The sequence below is a fragment of the Sus scrofa genome, chromosome 9 (genome assembly GCF_000003025.6).
Source record: "Sus scrofa isolate TJ Tabasco breed Duroc chromosome 9, Sscrofa11.1, whole genome shotgun sequence".
Taxonomy (NCBI): domain Eukaryota; kingdom Metazoa; phylum Chordata; class Mammalia; order Artiodactyla; family Suidae; genus Sus; species Sus scrofa.
Window position 1 is genome coordinate 116253440 of NC_010451.4, and position 19545 is coordinate 116272984.

The following is a 19545-nucleotide window of genomic DNA, read 5'->3' on the forward strand; positions in this document are numbered from 1 at the left end:
GCCTACGCCAGAGCCCCAGCAACGCAGCATCCGAGCCGGGTCTGCGACCTACACCACAACTCACAGCAACACCAGATCCTTAACCCGCTGAGCAAGGCCAGGGATCGAACCCGCAACTTCATCGTTCCTAGTCAGATTTGTTAACCACTGAGCCACGACGGGAACTCCCAACACCTCATTTTCAACCTATGTGTTTTTTGCCCTAAAATAAGTCTCTTGTAGGCAGCGTATTGTAGGCCCTTGTTTTTTTTTTAAATTCAATCTGCCACTCCATCCTTTGTTTGGAGCACTGAGTCCACTGACATTTAAGGTAATTACTGATAGATGCACTTATTGCCATTTTAAACCTTGTTTGCCCATTGATTTTTTTTTTCCCTTTTTTGGGCCACACTCAGCATACAAAGGTTCCCAGGTGAGGGGTCAAACTGGAGCTACAGCTGCCGGACTAAGCAACAGCTCAGAGCAACTGCAGATCCCTAACCCACTGAGTGAGGCCAGGGATCAAACCTGCAACCCCATGGTTCCTAGTCAGATTCGTTTCTGCTGTGCTGCGACAGGAACTCCTTCCTATTGATTTTATATCTCTTCTTTGTCCCTTGTTTTCCTTTTGTGATTTAATGATTTTCTAATGTATTATGCTTATGTTTTTTTTCTTTTTGGTTTAGGGAATCTATTGTATGTTTTTGATTTATGGTTACCCTGTTTTTCAAATAAGTTAACCCTTTTCTATATCTACTTGCCTTAGACTGATAGTCATATTGGCTTAAAACACTCTAGAAAAAATAAATCTACATTTTTCTGGAGTTTCTGTTGTAGCTCAACAGGTTAAGAATCCAACACAGTGTCTGTGAGGATGATCCCTGACCTCACTCAGTGAGTTAAGGATCCAGCATTGCTGCAAGCTGTGGCATAGGTTGCAGCTGTGCCTTGCATCTGGCGTTGCACTGGCTGTGCTTTAGGCTGGCAGCTACAGCTCCGATTCGACCCCCACTCATATGTGACAGGTGTGGCTGTAAAAAAAAAGAAAGAAAGAAAAAAAAAAAATCGAGAGTTCCCATCATGGTTCAGCAGTGATGAACCCAACTAGTATCCACGAGGATGCAGATTTGATCCCTGGCCTCACTCAGTGGGTTAAGGTCTGGTGTTGCTGTGAGCTGTGGCGAGGGTCGAAGACAGGCTTGGATCCCACATTGCTGTGGCTGTGGTGTAGGCCGGCAGCTGCAGTTCTGATTCAACCCCTAGCCTGGGACCTTCCGTATGCCGTAAGTGTAGCCCTAAGAAGACCCTCTCCTCCCAAAAACCCACTACATTTTCTTACTCTCCTCCCCCACATTTTATGATTTTGACATCCTCTTTTATATCTTCACATTCATCCTTTTGCTGTTCATACTGTGGTTATCATCACTTTCACAGAAAAACTTCTGATACTTTTAAAAATTTGTGTACTGGGAGTTCCCGTTGTGGCTCAGGGGTCAGCGAACCCAACTAGTATCCACGAGGACTGGAGTTCAATGCCTGGCCTCACTCAGTGGGCCAAGGATCCTGCGCTGCTATGGCTGTGGCGTAAGCTGGCAGCTACAGCTCTTATTCGACCCCTGGCCTGGGAACCTCCATATGTAGCAGGTGCGGCCATAAAAAAAAAAAAAAAAAAAAAGCCAAAAAAATTTGTGTACTGGCTTAAGTAATTTACTTTGCAATTGCAATTTACTCTTACAGAGTCTTAGCCTGCAGCATGTGGAAGTTCCTGGGCCAGGGACTGAACCCACCCCACAGTAGCAACCTGAGCCACTGCAGTGACAATGCTGGATCCTTAACCCAATGCACCACAAGAGAACTCCTTTCCTATAGATTCTTCTCTATTTAAAGATCTTTCAATGTTTCCTTCAGGATAGGTTTAGTATTGCTATGTTCTTTCAGTTTTTGCTTGTCTGAGAGATTCTCTCCTCCTCCTCTAAATGATAATCTTTCTGGATAAGAGTATCCTAGGCTGATAGCTTTATGGGGGTTCCCTTGGAATTAACGCTTTTTCTTGTGCTGCCTTTAGTATCCTCTCTTTACCTTTTGCCATTTTCATTACAATATGTTTTGGTGTAGGTCCGTTTGGGTTTATCTTGTTTGGGACCCTCTGTGCTTCCTGTACCTAGGTATTCATTTCCTTCTTTAGGTTTGGGAAGTTTTCAGCCATAATTTTTTCAAACACATTTTCAATTCCCTTCCCTCTTTACTTTTCCTTCTGGGATCACTACTATGCGTGGGTTGTCAAGCTTTATATTATCCCACAGGTCTGTTATACTGCTTTCATTTTGCTTTCTGTCTGCTACTCTGATTGGGTGATTTCCATTATTCTATCTTCCAGATGATTTATTCATTCTTCTGCATCATTCATTCTGTTATTGACTGCTTTTAGCTCAACTTCTGTCTTGGTGAATGAATTTTCTAATTCTTCTAGGCTCTTCCTTATAATTTCTAGTTCCTTTTTACATTTCTATCAACAGTCCTTATTAATTCCTTCAGCATTTTCATTATCTACTTTTTGAACTTGGTGTGTATTAGACTATGGCCTGTCTTACAGTTTTTTCTTTCAGGGGAAGTCTCTTGATCTTTTAAATGGGAGTGGTTCCCCTGCTTCTTTATTTTACTTATATTTCTCTTACTCCATGAGTTTCAGAGCAACAATTATCTACTGTGGTCTTGGAGGGGTATTTTTATGTGGCAGCATCCCTGTGTAGCCTGTATTGTTTAATATTTTTTGGTGCAAGGGCTATTTTTAGTGTGAATGCCTGCTGCTTCTTTCCTCCATGTATGCTGGCCATCATCCAGAACCTGCACTGGATATTGAGCAGAGCCTTCTCTTTGCTCTGTGGTTGTCACTGTCCTATCAGGGGTCAGGTCTGCTCCCTAGTGGTTGGAGTAGAAGCCCCCAGATCCATTTCTGAGTTGTGGTGCAAGGCAGATGGGATGGAAGTGCTCCTGCTCCCATTAGGAGGGGAGCCACTGAGTGTTCCTCTGCCAGAGCTGTTCACTGGTTAGCATGCTCTGTTGTGTCACCTGTCACCCATTTTGCTGGCTCACAAAGTACACTGCTGTTGGCACTGGTCTTAGCCCATCTGAGCAATGGAGGCAGCTCAGATCCTGGCCTGGCCCGGCCTAGCCTTTATGTATATGCACTCACAAAACCCACAGATGCTAAGGCCAGACCTGTCCCAGCTGCAGGACTGCCTGTTGTCTGCTTGGATGTCCTGCAGGCACTAAATTTACAAAGCTGACAGCAGTGGTGTAAATCTATGGCTCATGCAGCTGCAGCGAGAGATTTCAGCCCTGCTTTCTAACTTGTGTGGCCCTTGGGGCTCAGCTGTGGTTCCAATCCTGTCTGCAAGTGGACAATCTGCTGGTGTCTATACCCAGAGCCCACTGGTGGCTGGGTGGGGCATGGCAACCATCACAATTTTAGAACATTTTCATTGCCTTCCCAAAAGAACCCCAGTCATCCATGCCAATTTCCTCCCAATCCCTCTAGCCGTAGGAGAAAACTCATCTCTTTTCCGTCCCTACGGATTTGTCTATTTTAGACATTTCACCTAACAAAATCATATAACTTTCAAAGTAGCTGTACTATTTTGCATTCCCACTAGCAATAAATGAGTCTCCATTGCTTTGCATCCTTATATGCATTTGGTGTGTCAAAACTTGGATGTTAGCTATTCTAATTGGTGTATAGTGGTATTTTGTTATTTTCACAAGGTTCTTTTTTTTTTTTGTCTTTTTGCCATCTCTAGGGCCGCTCCCGCGGCATATGGAGGTTCCCAGGCTAGGGGTCGAATCGGAGCTGTAGCCTCCCGCCTATGCCAAAGCCACAGCAACGTGGGATCCGAGCCGCATCTGCAACCTACACCACAGCTCACGGCAACGCCAGATCACTGACCCACTGAGCAAGGGCAGGGACCGAACCCGCAACCTCATGGTTCCTAGTCGGATTCGTTAACCACTGTGCCATGATGGGAACTCCATTTTCACAATTTTTAAAGGTTATATTCTATTTAGAACTATTATAAAATGTTGGCTATATGGTATACCTTATCCTTGTAGCTTACTATTTTATACACAGTAGTTTGTACCTCTGATTGTTATTTTAAATTGTAATTCCTTAATGACAAAGGATGCTGAGCAAGTTTCTATTAGCTCCTTTGCCATCTGTATATCTTTGGTGAGGTGTTCAGATTTTGCCATTTTAGCACTATGTTCTTTTTATAATAATTGAGTTCTAAGAGTTCTTCATATATTCTAGACATAAGTTTCTTATGAGATATATGATTTACAACTATTTTCCCCCATTCTGTGAGTTGTTCACTTACTCTTTTGACAATGTCTTTTGAAGCACTAAAGCGCCTACCCTACTCCAAGGTCACAAAGAGTTATGCTTATGTTTTCTTTTAAAAATCTTGTAGTTTTAGCTCTTACATTTAGCCTTTGATCTATTTGGAGCTAATTTTTGTTCATCGTATGAGGTAGAGGTCTGAATTCATTCTTTTGCATTTAGATATCCAGTTTTCCTAGCATATTATTTGGAAAGACTGTCCTTTCCCCATTGAGGGGTCTTGGCAACCTTGTAAAAAGTCATTTGACCAGAAATGTGGGTTTATTTCTGGACTCGCTATCCTTTTTTTTTTTAATAGGGCCACACCCACGGCATATGGAAGTTCCCAGGCTAGCAGTTGAATTGGAGCTGTAGCTGCCAGCCTGTACCACAGCCACAGCAACTTGGGATCCAAGCCACATGTGTCCTACATCACAGCTCATGGCAATGACAGATCCCCGACCCACTGACCCACTGAGTGAGGCCAAGGATTGAACCTGCATCCTCATGGATACTAGCCAGATTTGTTTCCACTGTGCCAAAACAGGAACTCCCTGGACTCTCTATTCTATTCCATAGTTCTAAATGCCAGTCTTTTTTACAATACCACATTGTCTTGATCACTGCAGTTTTGTAGTGTAATTCCTCTTTGTTCTTTTTCAAGACTGTTTTGGCTATTTGGGGTCCTTTGTGAGTCCATATAAATTTTACCAAAAGAGGGTTTTTCTATTTCCACAAAAAAAAAAAAAAAAAAAATCGTTGGGATTTTGAGAAAGCTTGCATTGAATCTGCTGATTGCTTTGGGTTAGTACTGTCATCCTAATAATATTAAGTTTGCCAATCCATGAATTCGTCATGTCTTTCCATTTATTTTTGTCTTCAATTTCTTTCATCAATACTTTGTAATTTTCAAGGTACAAGTCTTTCACTTCCTTTGCTAAGTTTATTCTTATGCATTTTATTCTTTTTGATACTACTGTATGTGGAATTATTTCTTCTTTTTCTTTCAGGGCCATACCTGTGGCATATGGAAATTCTCAGGCTAGGGGTTGAAATAGCACTGCAGCTGCCAGCCTACACCACAACTAGAGCAATGTGGGATCTGAGCTGCACCTGCAACCTACACCACAGCTTGTGGCACACCAGAACCTTAACCCACTGAGTGAGACCAGGGATCAAACCTGTATCTTCACAGATAGCAGGTAGAGTTCTTAACCCAATGAGTCATAATGGGAACGCCTCGAGTTATTTTCTTAATTTCCTTTTGGATTGTTCACTGTTAGTGTAAAGGAATGAAACTGATTTTCACACTTTAATTTTGCATCTAGCAAACTTTACTTAATTCATCAATTAGTTCTAATACGTTTTTAAGTAGAAATCTTAAGTGTTAAAATAAGGGCTATTATGTATTAAAATGTCCTAGCCTCAAATTTCAGAAACATTAGTTGTTTCAGTTACGATATGACAAGGTCTGACTCATTTTGTAGAGAAAGATTATTTCATCTTTGGACAACTTCATGAAAAAAAGTACGTCTTGGTTATTTGTTATATTGTTACTTCTAAAATTGTTATCCCAAAGAAGTCTATTTTAAAAATATTTCCAAAATCTCATGTTGGAATTTTCAAAACAAAAAGTGATTATGAAATGAAAAATTAAAAATAGGAATAAAAAAGAACCGACTGCACTTTCCCTTTGATAAATATTTTGTAGTGTTACTGGCAACATCATCAGGAAACGTTTGTAAATAAACTTTTCCTCAGCAAAAAAAAAAAAAAAAAAAAAAAACAAAAAAAAAACAAACAAACCAACCAACCCTGGGAGTTCCCATTGTGGTGCAGTGGAAATGAATCGACTTGGAACCGTGAGGTTGCAGATTAGATCCCTGGCCTCATTCAGTGGTTAAGGATCCGGTGTTGGCCATGAGCTGTGGTGTAGGTCATAGACATGGCTAGGATGCTGCACTACTGTGGCTATGGTGTAGGCTGGCAGCTACAGCTCTGATTCAACCTACAGCCTGGGAACCTCCATATGCTGCGAGTTCGGCAGTAAAAAGCAAACAAAATAAAACAAAACCCCGAAAATCAAAAACCAACCAACCAAACAAAAAACTTCTCCTGGGAGTTTCTCAGTGGGTTAAGGATCCAGAGCTGTCACTGTTGTGGCTTTGGTTACAGCTATGGCATGGATTTGATCCCTGGCCCAGGAAATTCTGCATGCTGCAGGTACAGCCAAAGTAAGTAAGTAAGTAAAGTAAGTAAGTAAACTTTCCTTTTGAAAAAGCTGTTTGTAGAATTGCTGTCTTTATCTCCTACATACATACATATAACAACTTTCTCTGCTTCTTATCAAGTTATGGGAAGACTGATCTGGCAAATAATAGTGGTATTAATATTAATGTAAGTATTAATATTCAAAGTTCCAATAAATTTATTCAAAAAATGATTTATGGTAAAAACACTATACTTCAGACTCACACCAAGCAAATTCATTTAGTGAGGGGTGATTTAAGTGAATCATATTTAGCTCTCAAAAGCTTGCCCTCCTTGGCTTTTTGAATCCTTTTGAAGATACTAGTGATTTCTAATTTGGTAACGCTGACACAAAACTTTGAGAAGACTACCTTCAGAATTATCAGAGTAATTTTGACATTTAGGTAACTAGGCATATTTGCTCATATGCTAGATCAATAATTCCCAAAGGTTGTATTCTATAGTTTTTGGCACTTTCATCTTTATTTCTTTTCTTTTTTTTCCTTTTTTGGCCACCCTAAGGCACATGAAATTTCCAGGCCAGGGATCATATCTGAGCCGTAGTTGTGTCCTAAGCCACAGCTTGGGCAACACTGGATCGTTGACCTACTGTGCTGGGCCAGTGAGCAAACCAGTGTCCCAGCACTCCCAAGACGCCTCTGATCCCGTTGTGCCATAGTGGGAACGCCTCTTCATCTTTTATTTCAGTTAGTGTCTACTAAGAAAAACTGTCTGAAGCAGCTTTACTTTTCCTAATAAGTAAAATGTTATGGTTTTGTGAACAGTATTTTCCTCAATATTAGGAAGTTCTTGTTAATTACCTCTTAGGTTTCCCTAAGTATCTGAATAGCAAAGGCTATTGAGAAAGTCTGACCGCCACATTGAATGAATGTTACAAAAATTCAGAAACACTGCACTACCACAACACATCTCCTAACATACTGAAATAAAGGATCTATATAGTACTAAGCAGAATTTTATCTATTTAAGTAGAAGGCAATTTTACCCAATTTTAATTCAACAAGTTTCTTTCAGGAAGGCAAAATACACATACAGAAATTTAAAAGTATAAGGTACCCAACTTACCTGAGCACCCACTAGCTGTAGCAATGCCGAGTTGACTGGGAGGAGTTCAATGTCTGTATTAATAGTGGTCTGGTCAAATGGACAAGCCTTGCGGTGGAGTTTATTCAGGCACATCTTGCAGACAGTATGGCCACAACCCAAACTGATGGGCTTTCGAATTGTTTCATCAAAAGTCTGAGTGCAAATTGGGCAGGAGAGGAAATCCGTCCATTGTGGAGCTTGTACAGGCATTGCTTCTGGAGTTACAATTCACTAACACACACACACACACACACACACACACACACACAAAATCTAAAGCAAAGATTCCACTGGAATCAAAATCTTTGAAAAAAAGTTTATCTTTTTTTTTTAAATATCTTCTGTAAATACAGTCAGCACATAGTGTGAAATATAACCTGGAAAACAAAGAAAAAAAAAATTAGAGTGTATTCCTTTTCAATTCAACTGTGCATTCTTGCTCAATTACTTGTGGCTTTTTATACCACACGTATATCACAATAGTCCATCTTTTTACACTTTTACAAAATGAGAGCCATAATAAAACATCTAGTCTTATCCCCTCATTTTGGAAATGGGGAGTAGACACGAGAAAATAACTTGCTGAAGCTGACAAGTTAGTACAAAGTTAGACCCAAGATTTAAGTCTCTAGTTTATCTAACTCTATGGTTGTTTCATATTTATTTTTTATTTTATTTTATTTTGTCTTTTTGCCTTTTCTAGGGCCGCTCCCGTGGCATATGGAGGTTCCCAGGCTAGGGGTCGAATTGGAGCTGTAGCCGCCAGCCTACGCCACAGCCACAGCAACAGAGGATCCAAGCCAAGTCTGCAACCTACACCACAGCTCATGGCAACGCTGGATCCTTAACCCACCAAGCAAGGCCAGGGATTGAACCCGCGACCTCATGGTCCTAGTCAGATTCGTTAACCACTGAGCCACAACAGGAACTCCTGTTTCATTTTTAAATTAGCCTTTTTAAGGCAGCTAATAATATTCTGATCTGCTCACATTAATCTGTTCAGCTGTGAAGTTTATCAAGCTCTATACTTAAGATGTATACATTTTAGCATAAGTAATACCCTAATAAAGAGGTTTTTGGACTTTCCACCATGGCACAGTGGGTTAAGAATCTGACTGCAGCAGCCTGGGTCACTGCAGCTCATGGCAAGACCAGATCCTTAACCCACTGAGTGAGGCCAGGGATTGAATCTGCCTCTTCATGGATACTAGGTTGGGTTTATTCCCGCTGAGCACAACGGGAACCCCTATACACTTTATTCTTTAAGCATTACATTTAATTTATGGTTCACTGAAGTAACTCAAAGCTAAATGTAAGCCCCATTATTGAGAAAAAATTTCCATTAAGTATGCTAAAAATTTTATCCATTCATTCAACAAATATCCTAAGCACAACTACTACTATGTGCCAGACTCTGAATTGTTAGGGAAACAGTGAAAGAGCACACTGCCTTCTGAGTATACCTGAGCTTTGCCTGGTTTCTACAAAGTGTTTTAAGATAAATGAACAATGGAAAAAACTTAGGAGCCTAGACCGTTACCAAGTTAATTTCACCTTTGGGATCTAAAATTAAAATTTTCTGCATATATGTTCAAATGGCCTTTGCAATAACAAGGAAGAGTAAGTAAAGAAACTGCCCAAATTTTGATTTCTATGTTTTAATTATAAATATTTTAAATAAAATGCATCTGCAAACTGAATGAGTAGTTACAAGTATGTTTATATTAAATTATTAATAATAAAATGAGACTATCATCCGGAGTGCTAAAACAGAAAATAGAGTATCTAATTACTCAATTGTAGAGTCAAATGCTACAATTATGCATGATGTGGTACAATACTCCAAAATAAAGGACAAAAAAAAAAAAAAATGTTTTTAGAAGACATAATATTCAGAATGAAAACTGGGTACTAGTCAGAAATGTTTGCTGAAGCTGATTAAGTTGATAAAATATACAAACTTCTTTATAGATTTGCATGGCAGTTTATATTAATGCCTACAAAGAATCTGATCTTAAATTAATCTCCACAAAGTAAGAGTTAATGGTTCCTTCCTTTTTACTAGTATGGCCTTGCAGAGAACTAAATTTTGTTAATCATAAAGCACTTTATACCCTTAAACACTATAAAACCACAGAAAACCAAAAGAACACAAAATATATTTCTTTGCTCAATCGTTATAATTTTTTACTATTTATACAGCTATATGCTGTGCTAAATTCTTTACACAGACCAAAACTTTTATATGCTACTACTGTCATCCCGTTTTATAGATACAGTTGACTCTTGAACAACACAGGTTTGAAAAGCGAGGGTCCACTTATATGTAGATTTTTTTTCAAATGGTAAATACTGGAGTACTACACAATCTATAGTTGGCTAGCTGAATTCTTGAATGTGGAACTGTGGATGAGGGGAAACCTGTATAGGAGAGCTAACTATAAGTTATACACAGATTTTCAACTGCAGAGGGTCAGTAGCCCCAATCCCCGTTTACCAATGTCAACTCTACAAGAAATGGAGGCTTAATAAAATAAAAACAATTAGCGCTGTGACATCAACCCATATATTCTGGCTCAAAACTCAGATTCTTAATATCACCACCTACAGATTAAAGATTAAATATAATGAAGGAAGAATTACTTGCAGTTTCATTAAAAAACCAATGTCACAAAAAGAAAAAAAAATTTTAATTAAGAAAAAACAACCAGGAGTTCCCGCCATGGCTCGGTGGAACAAATCTGACTAGTAACCATGAGAACGAAGGTTCGATCCCTGGCCTTGCTCCCTGGCACTGCTGTTGCCATGAGCTGTGGTGTAGGTTGCAGATGCAGTTCGGATCCCATGTTGCTGTGGCTATGGTGTAGGGCAACAGATACAGCTCCTACTGGACCCCTAGCCTGGGAACCTCCATATGCCATGGGTATGGCCCTAAAAAGGATTTTTAAAATAAAATAAAATAAATAAAACATTTTAAAAAGTAGTGAACAAATCAGGAGTTCCATTGTGGCTCAGCTGAGGTTCTATGAAGAGCAATGCTTCCGTGAAATGATATTTATGGTAAGATTTGAGATGAAGGCTGAATAAAAGTTATGCAAAGAATAATATGTAATATGAATGTGTAGATTCTAGATAATGGAAAAGCATAACCATAGGTACTGAGACTACATAGAAAATAATACAACTGGGGAGCTAGAAAAAAAAACAACAAAAAAAAGAAAAATCAAAAACAAAAATAAAGCAGAGAGAAAAAGAGAAAATATATGAGACTAAAGAATCAGCAGGAACACAAAAATACAGGACTTTTAAACTCATATTATGGTATGTGGTCACAATGTAAAGAGTAACGTGAAAGCACTGAAGAGGCAGGAAATGACCCAGTTCATTGTTTTAACACCAGGTATACAATGAAAAAATATGGAATAATTTAAAAGATAACTAATTAAACATGTAAAAACATTAAGTAAAAACAAAATTTTCAGACCAATATATAAGATGTCTTTTGTGTTGGGGAAAAGATATCCTACATATAAGTTTTTGCATTAATGAATATAAATGGATTGAAGAAAAAGGTCTAGCAAGATAATCTAAAAAATTTAACAGCAGTTAGAGTTGGACAACTTATTAAATGTATATAATCATGAATTATATGAGGCAAAAAAATCTGAAAGAATGAAAATTAGAGCATATTTTGAATATAATTTAGGCTCTAAGAACTATAAGACTGTTCAAAACATTTTTCCTTATTACATTAACCTTCTTTTACACATTTGGATAGCCAAATCATTAAAACTTATTATTTCTTTTCAAAATTCATTTAAGACCTTTTTAATAACTTCTCAGGAATTTGCTTCAAAGAACTAGTTCATTAATTTTATGTATCATTTTCGTCTGTATTAACCTAGTAAAATGAAGTATACAGTTGCTAACCTATTAACATTTTCCAGTAAAGTAGTTCTTAGAGACAAATATAATAAATTTGATAGTATAAATACACAGAATCAGCACCCAGTTCTTCACTAAAAATAAATGCATTCTTTTGACCATAAAGATAGGTTTGAGAGACCAAGAGAAAATAGTATTTTAAAGGTGTGAAATACTTTGCCTGGGGAATTGGATGATTAAAAATAGTAAGTCACTCTTTGATGATACTATTTCAATCATCAAAATCATAAAGGAAAGATTTTTTAGAGCCTCAAAGTGCCATTAATCGCAGTTATTAGATCTAAGAATTTCCACTTCCTCATTCTCTTCCGGAGTCATCTTTGCAAACATTCTCCAAGCTTCCCAAAGACAGTTGTTTACATTATCTTCAACCATAAAACATATCTAAACCACATAGGACACAGGCTTTATGGATGTAATAAACAAACATCCTTTCACTCAAGAGTAAATATATGAAGTAAAATCACTAAGATACTAATATCCAGATTCTTTAAACTTCCTCAAATCAAGGTTTTGTCAGAAAAAAAAAAATCCTATTAATTAAGGCACATGTACTCCAAGTCTGTAGATAAATTGTTATGTGTTAAGGGTCAGCCAAAATCTAGCTCATTAACAGTAACTCTACTGGAACCTTCCTAATCAGAAAAAGGGCGTAAATGATGAATCGTCTTTATTTCTAAAAAAAAGTTCAAGAGTGACTTTGCTGCTGCTCAAAGATAAGAGCAATTGTTAATTTTCCCATCAGCTTAAATACGCCCTACTTTCTCCCCATGTAAGTGGCAAGAATTAGTGATCTTGTTGATAACTGATAATTCAGAATACATACAATTAAATATTAATCAGTTCAAGCTTGAAGAAAGCCCAATTTTTTTTTTTTTGTCTTTTTGCCTTTTCTAGGGCTGCTTCCACTACATATGGAGGTTCCCAGGCTAGGGGTCCAATCGGAGCTGTGGCCACTGGCCTACGCCAGAGCCACAGCAATGCGGGATCCGAGCTGCGTCTGCAACCTACATCACAGCTCACTGCAACATCGGATCTTTAACCCACTGAGCAAGGCAGGGACCAAACCTGCAACCTCATGGTTCCTAGTCGGATTCGTTAACCACTGTGCCACGAAGGGAACTCCAAGAAAGCCCAAATTTTTAAAGTATCATATAACTTGCCCAATAATATATACATTTTTACACAAGGAGGAGTGTCCACAGAAAGCATTTAAAAGGTTGTCTTGGAGTTCCCATCATGGCTCAGCAGTAACGAACCCGACTATTATCAATGAGGATGCAGGTTTAATCCCTGGCCTCTCCCAGTGGGTTAAGGATGCAGCATTGCTGTGAGATGTGGTGTAGGTTGCAGACGTGGCTCAGATCTGGCATTGCTGTGGCTGTGGCATAGGCCAGCAGCTGCAGCTCCGATTCAACTCCTAGCCTGGGAACTTCCATATGCTGCAGGTGTAGCTGAAAAAAAACCTCTATACCTTTATAGTAATAAAATTAATCATTACTATTTTTTTTTATGTCTGCACCTGCAGCATTTGGAAGTTTCCAGGCTGGGAGTCGAATCAGAGCTGCAGCTGAGGTCTATGTTCAGCCACGGCAACACCAAATCTCAGCTGCATCTGTGGCCTACGCTGTAGCCTGCAGCAACACCAGATCTTTAACCCAATGAATGAGGGTAGGGATCAAACCCAAATTCCACAGAGACCATGTCAGGTCCTTAACCTGCTGAGCCACCATGGAACTCCCCATTAATATTACCATTAGACTTTTCTCAGAGCTTTTTTTTTAAATAAAGAAATAAGATCTTATCAGAGTAAGAAAATTATTTCAAAGAACAGTGAACAATAAGACTAGTGACTCATTCCACCAGCTAAGTGACTAGTTTGCAGGTATCAAATTTCAAGTCTTGTAGCTGCCTTGTAGTTTCTCAATTCAAATCCATACCTCTGCAAAATAACAACTACATGCTGTGAGCCTTAAGGTTTAGGTATGATTAAAGCAATTGCTAATGAGCTACTGCAGACAAAATTATGATGACATGACACATAACAGAGCCTGACTTTCTGAAAGTAAACCACGTGTCAGGCATTATGCTAGGTATTTTCAGATGCTTCTCTCATTTAAGTGTCTACCATAAATTTAAATCACAATACAAAACTACCTCCAGTAATCGGTATTGATTAAAGCACCAACAAGGTGGAGTTTCCGTCGTGGCTCAGTGGTTAACGATCCGACTAGGAACCATGAGGTTGCAGGTTCGATCCCTGGCCTTGCTCAGTGGGTTAAGGATCCAGCGTTGCCATGAGCTGTGGTGTAGGTCCCAGATGTGGCTCAGATCTGGCATTGCTGTGGCTCTGGCGTAGGCCGGTGGCTACAACTTCGATTGGACCCCTAGCCTGGGAACCTCCATATGCCGTGGGAGCGGCCCCAGAAAAAGGCAAAAAGACAAAATAAATAAATAAATAAATAAAGCACCAACAAGGTGCCAGCACTTTCAAGGTTCTATACACTGTATCTAATTAAAGGTTCATAGCAACAGTGTAATAAAGTTATTATCTTCATTTTAAAAGATAAACCAGGGAGTTCCCATTGTGGATCAGTGGTTAGCGAACCGGAGTAGCATCCATAAGGACTCAGGTTCAATCCCTGGCCTTGCTCAGTGGGTTAAGGATCTGGCATTGCCGAGAGCTGTGGTGTAGGTCGCAGATGTGGCTTGGATCCCAAGTTGTTGTTGTTGTGGCTGTGGCATAGGCTGGTGGCTACAGCTCCAATTAGACCTCTAGCCTGGGAACCACCATATGCCGTGGGTGAGGCCCTAAAAAGACAAAAAAAAAAAAAAAAAAAAAAGATAAAACATAATACAGAGAAGTACCCAGAGACCTAACGCTAGTAATGGGAGGACTATGATTCAAACTCAGGCCAGCCTAACTTCCAAGCTGGCATTTTAAATTTGATAATTTGTGCCACTTACAGATGAAAGTTAATAGTTATTAAGGAAAGGGAGCCTCTATGGGTGATGGAAATTTCTAAAATTGAATTGTGCTGATGGCTGCATAATTCTGCAAATTTACTAAAAATCACTGAATTGTGCACATTTTAAAATAAGTGAATTTTACAGTATCTAAATTATACTTCAATAAAGCTGTTGAACAGTCATTAAAGGCTTTTCTTATAAAATCTTTGTTTTCAAAAATTCTAATGTAATAATTAAAAAATATAAAGATATTCTTCAGATTTTCCTATGAGTACAGCAATAATCATTTTAAACAGCTAAATTATACTGCTTTGAATAATTAATTTAAATATATTACAAACTGACATTTAAAAAATTGTTAAAAACCTATTACTGGAGTTCCCGCCATGGCACAACAGAAATGAATCCAACTAGGAACCATGAGGTTGGAGGTTCAATCCCTGGCTTCGCTCAGGGCTTTAAGGATCTGGCATTGCCGTGAGCTGTGGTGTAGGTGGCAGACATGGCTCAGATCCCATGTTGCTCTGGCTCTGGCACAGGCCAGTAGCTGTAAGCTGTAGCTCTGATTTGATTCATAACCTGGGAACTTCCATATGCCATGAGTGAGGCCCTAAAAAGCAAAAAAAAAAGCAAAAAAAAAAAAAAGGCTATTACCTTCTTCTTTATTAAGGTTCATTTTTTTGTGTGCCTCTGATTTAAAGGGACAAATATGGAAATTAAAATTCATCATATATCTACTCTGGCTCAGTTAATTCTCTGATATATTATTAGACCCATTTTATAGGTATCTCTTAAGCTTCAGCGGCATTAAATAACTTGCCCAAAGCTAATAATTTATTGAGCTGAGACTAAAACTCAGTTCTTATGTGAATTTGAAGTGAAAGTTGCCCTAAGTAAGATATTACATCAAACAAACAAAACCTTATTGTCTGTAAGGAAAAAAATCTTGGATATCTTCCCACCCTACCCTACCCCATGAGATGAGTTTATTATTTTTGGCCTTAACTTATCATTTCTCTGGGATATTTCCATAGCAACCAACATGCAGGGCAACATCTGAGAAGATAAAAATTTTAACTATCTTGAAAAATGAAGCTAGAGACAGGAAATAAAAACAAAACAAGAAAAACAAATGAAGACTATAATACTACTCAGTGTTATAATTCTAGGCACAATATCAACTAATTTACAGATCAAACAGTCAGAGATTTCTGAGGAGGCTCAAGGTTTTCCAGCAATAATATCCTGTGAGAAGGACCCAATTTTGATTATAAAAATATTTCCTGGACTTCCCGTTGTGGCGCAGTGGTTAACGAATCCGACTAGAAACCATGAGATTGCGGGTTCGGTCCCTGCCCTTGCTCAGTGGGTTAACGATCCGGCGTTGCCGTGAGCTGTGGTGTAGGTTGCAGACACGGCTCGGATCCCGCGTTGCTGTGGCTCTGGCGTAGGCTGGTGGCTACAGCTCCAATTCGACCCCTAGCCTGGGAACCTCCATATGCCAAGGGAGAGGCCCAAGAAATAGCAAAAAAGACAAAAAAAAAAATTTCCTTTCAAAATACATGGACTTTTAACCCCAGATTGTATGTAACATCCTAGATATAAGTAACTCAATATGCTAATGTTAGTGTGTGTGTGTGTGTGTACATATATATATATATATAAACAAATACTTGGGACAGGTGCAAATAGGAGGGTTTCTGATTTAGAGGAGGAAAAGTATAAAAAGATAGAACTTGATAAAGTTGGGTTGAGAAAGCTGCAAAAGACTAATTCAGGTGGCTTACTTTCCTAGTATTCACAGGGACAAAGGAAACTCCCACCTCCAACTTAAACCCAAATTTAGGAGAAGCAATAGTAAGGAAGGATAAAATCATTCACGGAGAAGCTGCCTGATCTGAAGCTAAAGCAGTAATCTAGAAGTGAAGAACAGCTTCTAACTTTGGGTACATACTTTGAAGCTCCAGGTTTCTATTTTACACAGCAAAAAATTCTGTGGTGTATGTAAAACATGCTACAGTGAAGAGGGCATCAGCAGTTATTAAAAGGTGGTAGAATGAAAAGCCAGAGTCAAAAGCATCATCTTTAAAGGAACTGTGAGGTAGTAAGCAGGGAAACTTATTATAGCAAAACATCAAAAGCTTTTTTTTCCAGTTTTTCTGCATTAATATTTTGCTGAATATTATATATACTGTACTGTCAAGTAAGTAAATATGTCCTCACTATTTCATGGTAGTCCAAACACCAAGGACATAACAAGAATAATCAAAATCAGACATATTTTGGAATATGCTAGGCATCTTAGTTGATCTGTTATCTTGTTAGCTACCTTTAAATTAAATGCAGGAGTTCCCGTCATGGCTCAGTGGTTAAGGAATCCAACTAGGAACCATGAGGTTGCAGGTTTGATCCCTGGCCTTGCTCAGTGGGTTAAGGATCCAGTGTTGCCACGAGCTGTGGTGTAGGTTGCAGATGTGGCTCGGATTCCCCATTGGGGTGGCTCTGGTGTAGGCCGGCAGCTATGGCTCTGATTCAATCCCTAGCCTGGGAACCTCCATATGCCGTGGGGGTAGCCCAAGAAATGGCAAAAAAAAAAAAAGACAAAAAAATAAATTAATTAAATGCAAATGTCTGAAACTTGCTTTCTTAATGAAAACACGTTTCCTTAGCAAGACTTACTGAAGAACAAAACCAATACCAATAACAATGCATAGGAAAAGTTTTGAACCTTTTCTATGTATTAATTCATTTTACTCTAAAAATTAAATATCCTTTAAAAAAGAGAGAAAAACAAGAAAATAAGCTTAAAAAAAGAAAACTGATGTCTCCTTAAGGTTCTTTTCCTAATCATAAAGATAACTCAGTCCCAATACAGAAGATTCATGAACAAATTTTGAAGGCTAAGCCAAATATTTCAACAAGATTTTGTTTTTTCAGGTAATGTTTTAAAATTCATCCTCTTGCTACAATAAAATAAAGGTTCCTCTTTTACAGCAAGTTTGCTTCTCCTATCCTCAGAATTTATTTTTAGACATAAAAACAAATCTGCTTAGGCAAGTCCTCCATATCTTGAATGTAGGGGAAAATGCTCACAATGAAATGAAAATCTAACTTGTGCCTCAAAAAATTTCTATTTCACATTGTTAAATACTTATCTATAGATTCATGAGAAATCTAGTGAAATTGTGGCATTTTTAAGGAGCAGCACTAGCACTCTGTTTCTCCAACATATCCCTCTTTACTAGCTCTTTTCCTACCAGCACATGCTTAGTTCAGAGGAGATAAAAAAAAAAAAAAAAACAAAAAAAACAAAACAAAAAAACCCACAAAACCCCAAAAAATCCCCCCCCAAAAAACAAAACACATATCTCCAACCTGCCTTATTTAAAAACAAACAAAATTCAATCCCTGTCCCTATTCCTGTCTTCTTCTAGTCTCTATTCTCTTTTCCCTCACCTTAAGTTTTCAAACTATCACTTTATTCCAACCACTATTTTGAAACTACTCTTAATAAGTACATCAACAACCTTTTTTTTTTTTTTTCTCTTTTTGCCTTTTCTAGGGCTGCTCCCTTGGCATATGGAGGTTCCCAGGCTAGGGGTCGAATCGGAGCTGTAGCCACCAGCCTACTCCAGAGCCACAGCAACGCGGGATCCAAGCCGCGTCTGCAACCTACACCACAGCTCAGGGCAATGCCGGATCCTTAACCCACTGAGCAAGGCCAGGGATCAAACCAACAGCCTCATGGTTCCTATTCGGATTTGTTAACCACTGAGCCACGACGGGAACTCCTCAACAATCTTCTTTTACTGAGCACATCTCAGTACTTCTTTCTTTCTATAGAGAATTTAATGATATTGACCTGTTACTCCTGCAAATACTGCTCCTTTTAGGTTTCTATAATCTCATACTGTCCAAGTATTCCACAAATGGGCAGGCCAATTCTTACATGTCCCTATAGAGTTTCTCCTTCACTGTCCATCTTTGGAATACATGTGGTTTTTCAGAATTTCTTCCTCAATTCTCTTCTCTATAAAACTTTCCTGAGTGATTTCATTTTTTTTTTTCCAACTACCAACTAGATGCTGAAGACTTCCAAAAGTTCAAACCCCTCTTCTGAGTGTCAAAGTCATATAACCAGTTGCCTACTAGTCATCCATGTCCAATTGGCGTTTCAAACCATTTCAACCTTATCAAACCTTTTTATTCCCTATGTCAATGATTGCATGACTTACCTGCTGTCAGAATCATGGGGAAACATCCTTCACTACTGACTTTTCCTCAAACCTGCTCCTCCCTCAACTAATCAGTCACCATGTCCTATTCACTTCATTTCTGTAATGTTTCCTGAAACTTTCCTATCCATTTCTAAATCCTAACTTTAGGCTGCCAACATCTCTTACCTGGATTACTGTGACATTTCTTAAATGGCATCGGTGTTAATGGTATCCTCAATAGAGCAAAACCATACTATAACTAGACTGTAAGTTCCTTAAAATCAGAGAATGTCTTAGATTATTTTTCCTCTCCTGCTATTTTTGCTATGGTTTTAATACAGAAGAAGCCAGTCAATATACATTAGCAAACCCATAAAGCTGGAACAGTTACGTTTTTGCCAACAGAAAGTCAACTGGGCTAACAGAAAGTTGCTAGGGAAGAAACCTAGGGCCTTGCCATCCAAAGTAGCATGCACACGTAAACAAGGACACACAAGCCTTGGATAACACTATAAACCAACTAGACTTAAAAGAGATCCATATAATGCTCAACACAACAGCAGAATTCTTTTCAAGTGCTTATGGAACATTCAGGACAGACTATATGACACACCATAAAGTAAGTTTCATTAAGTTTAAAAGGATTGAAATCATAAACATCATAGTCTTTACCTACAGTGGAATGAAACTATAAACCGATAA

General features: G+C 38.6%; 1 protein-coding gene across 3 annotated transcripts in view; it reads right to left on the minus strand.

Annotated features, from left to right (window-relative positions):
* The window catches only part of RC3H1 (ring finger and CCCH-type domains 1), an 87649-nt gene that overhangs the window by 48633 nt on the left and 19471 nt on the right, over positions 1–19545 (minus strand). For all 3 annotated transcript variants that reach the window (XM_005656721.3, XM_003357546.5, XM_013989616.2), the window contains exon 2: positions 7691–8088. In XM_005656721.3, the coding sequence (XP_005656778.2) occupies positions 7691–7921 (231 nt within the window). In that variant the 5' untranslated portion in view covers positions 7922–8088. The remainder of the gene's footprint in view (positions 1–7690; positions 8089–19545) is intronic.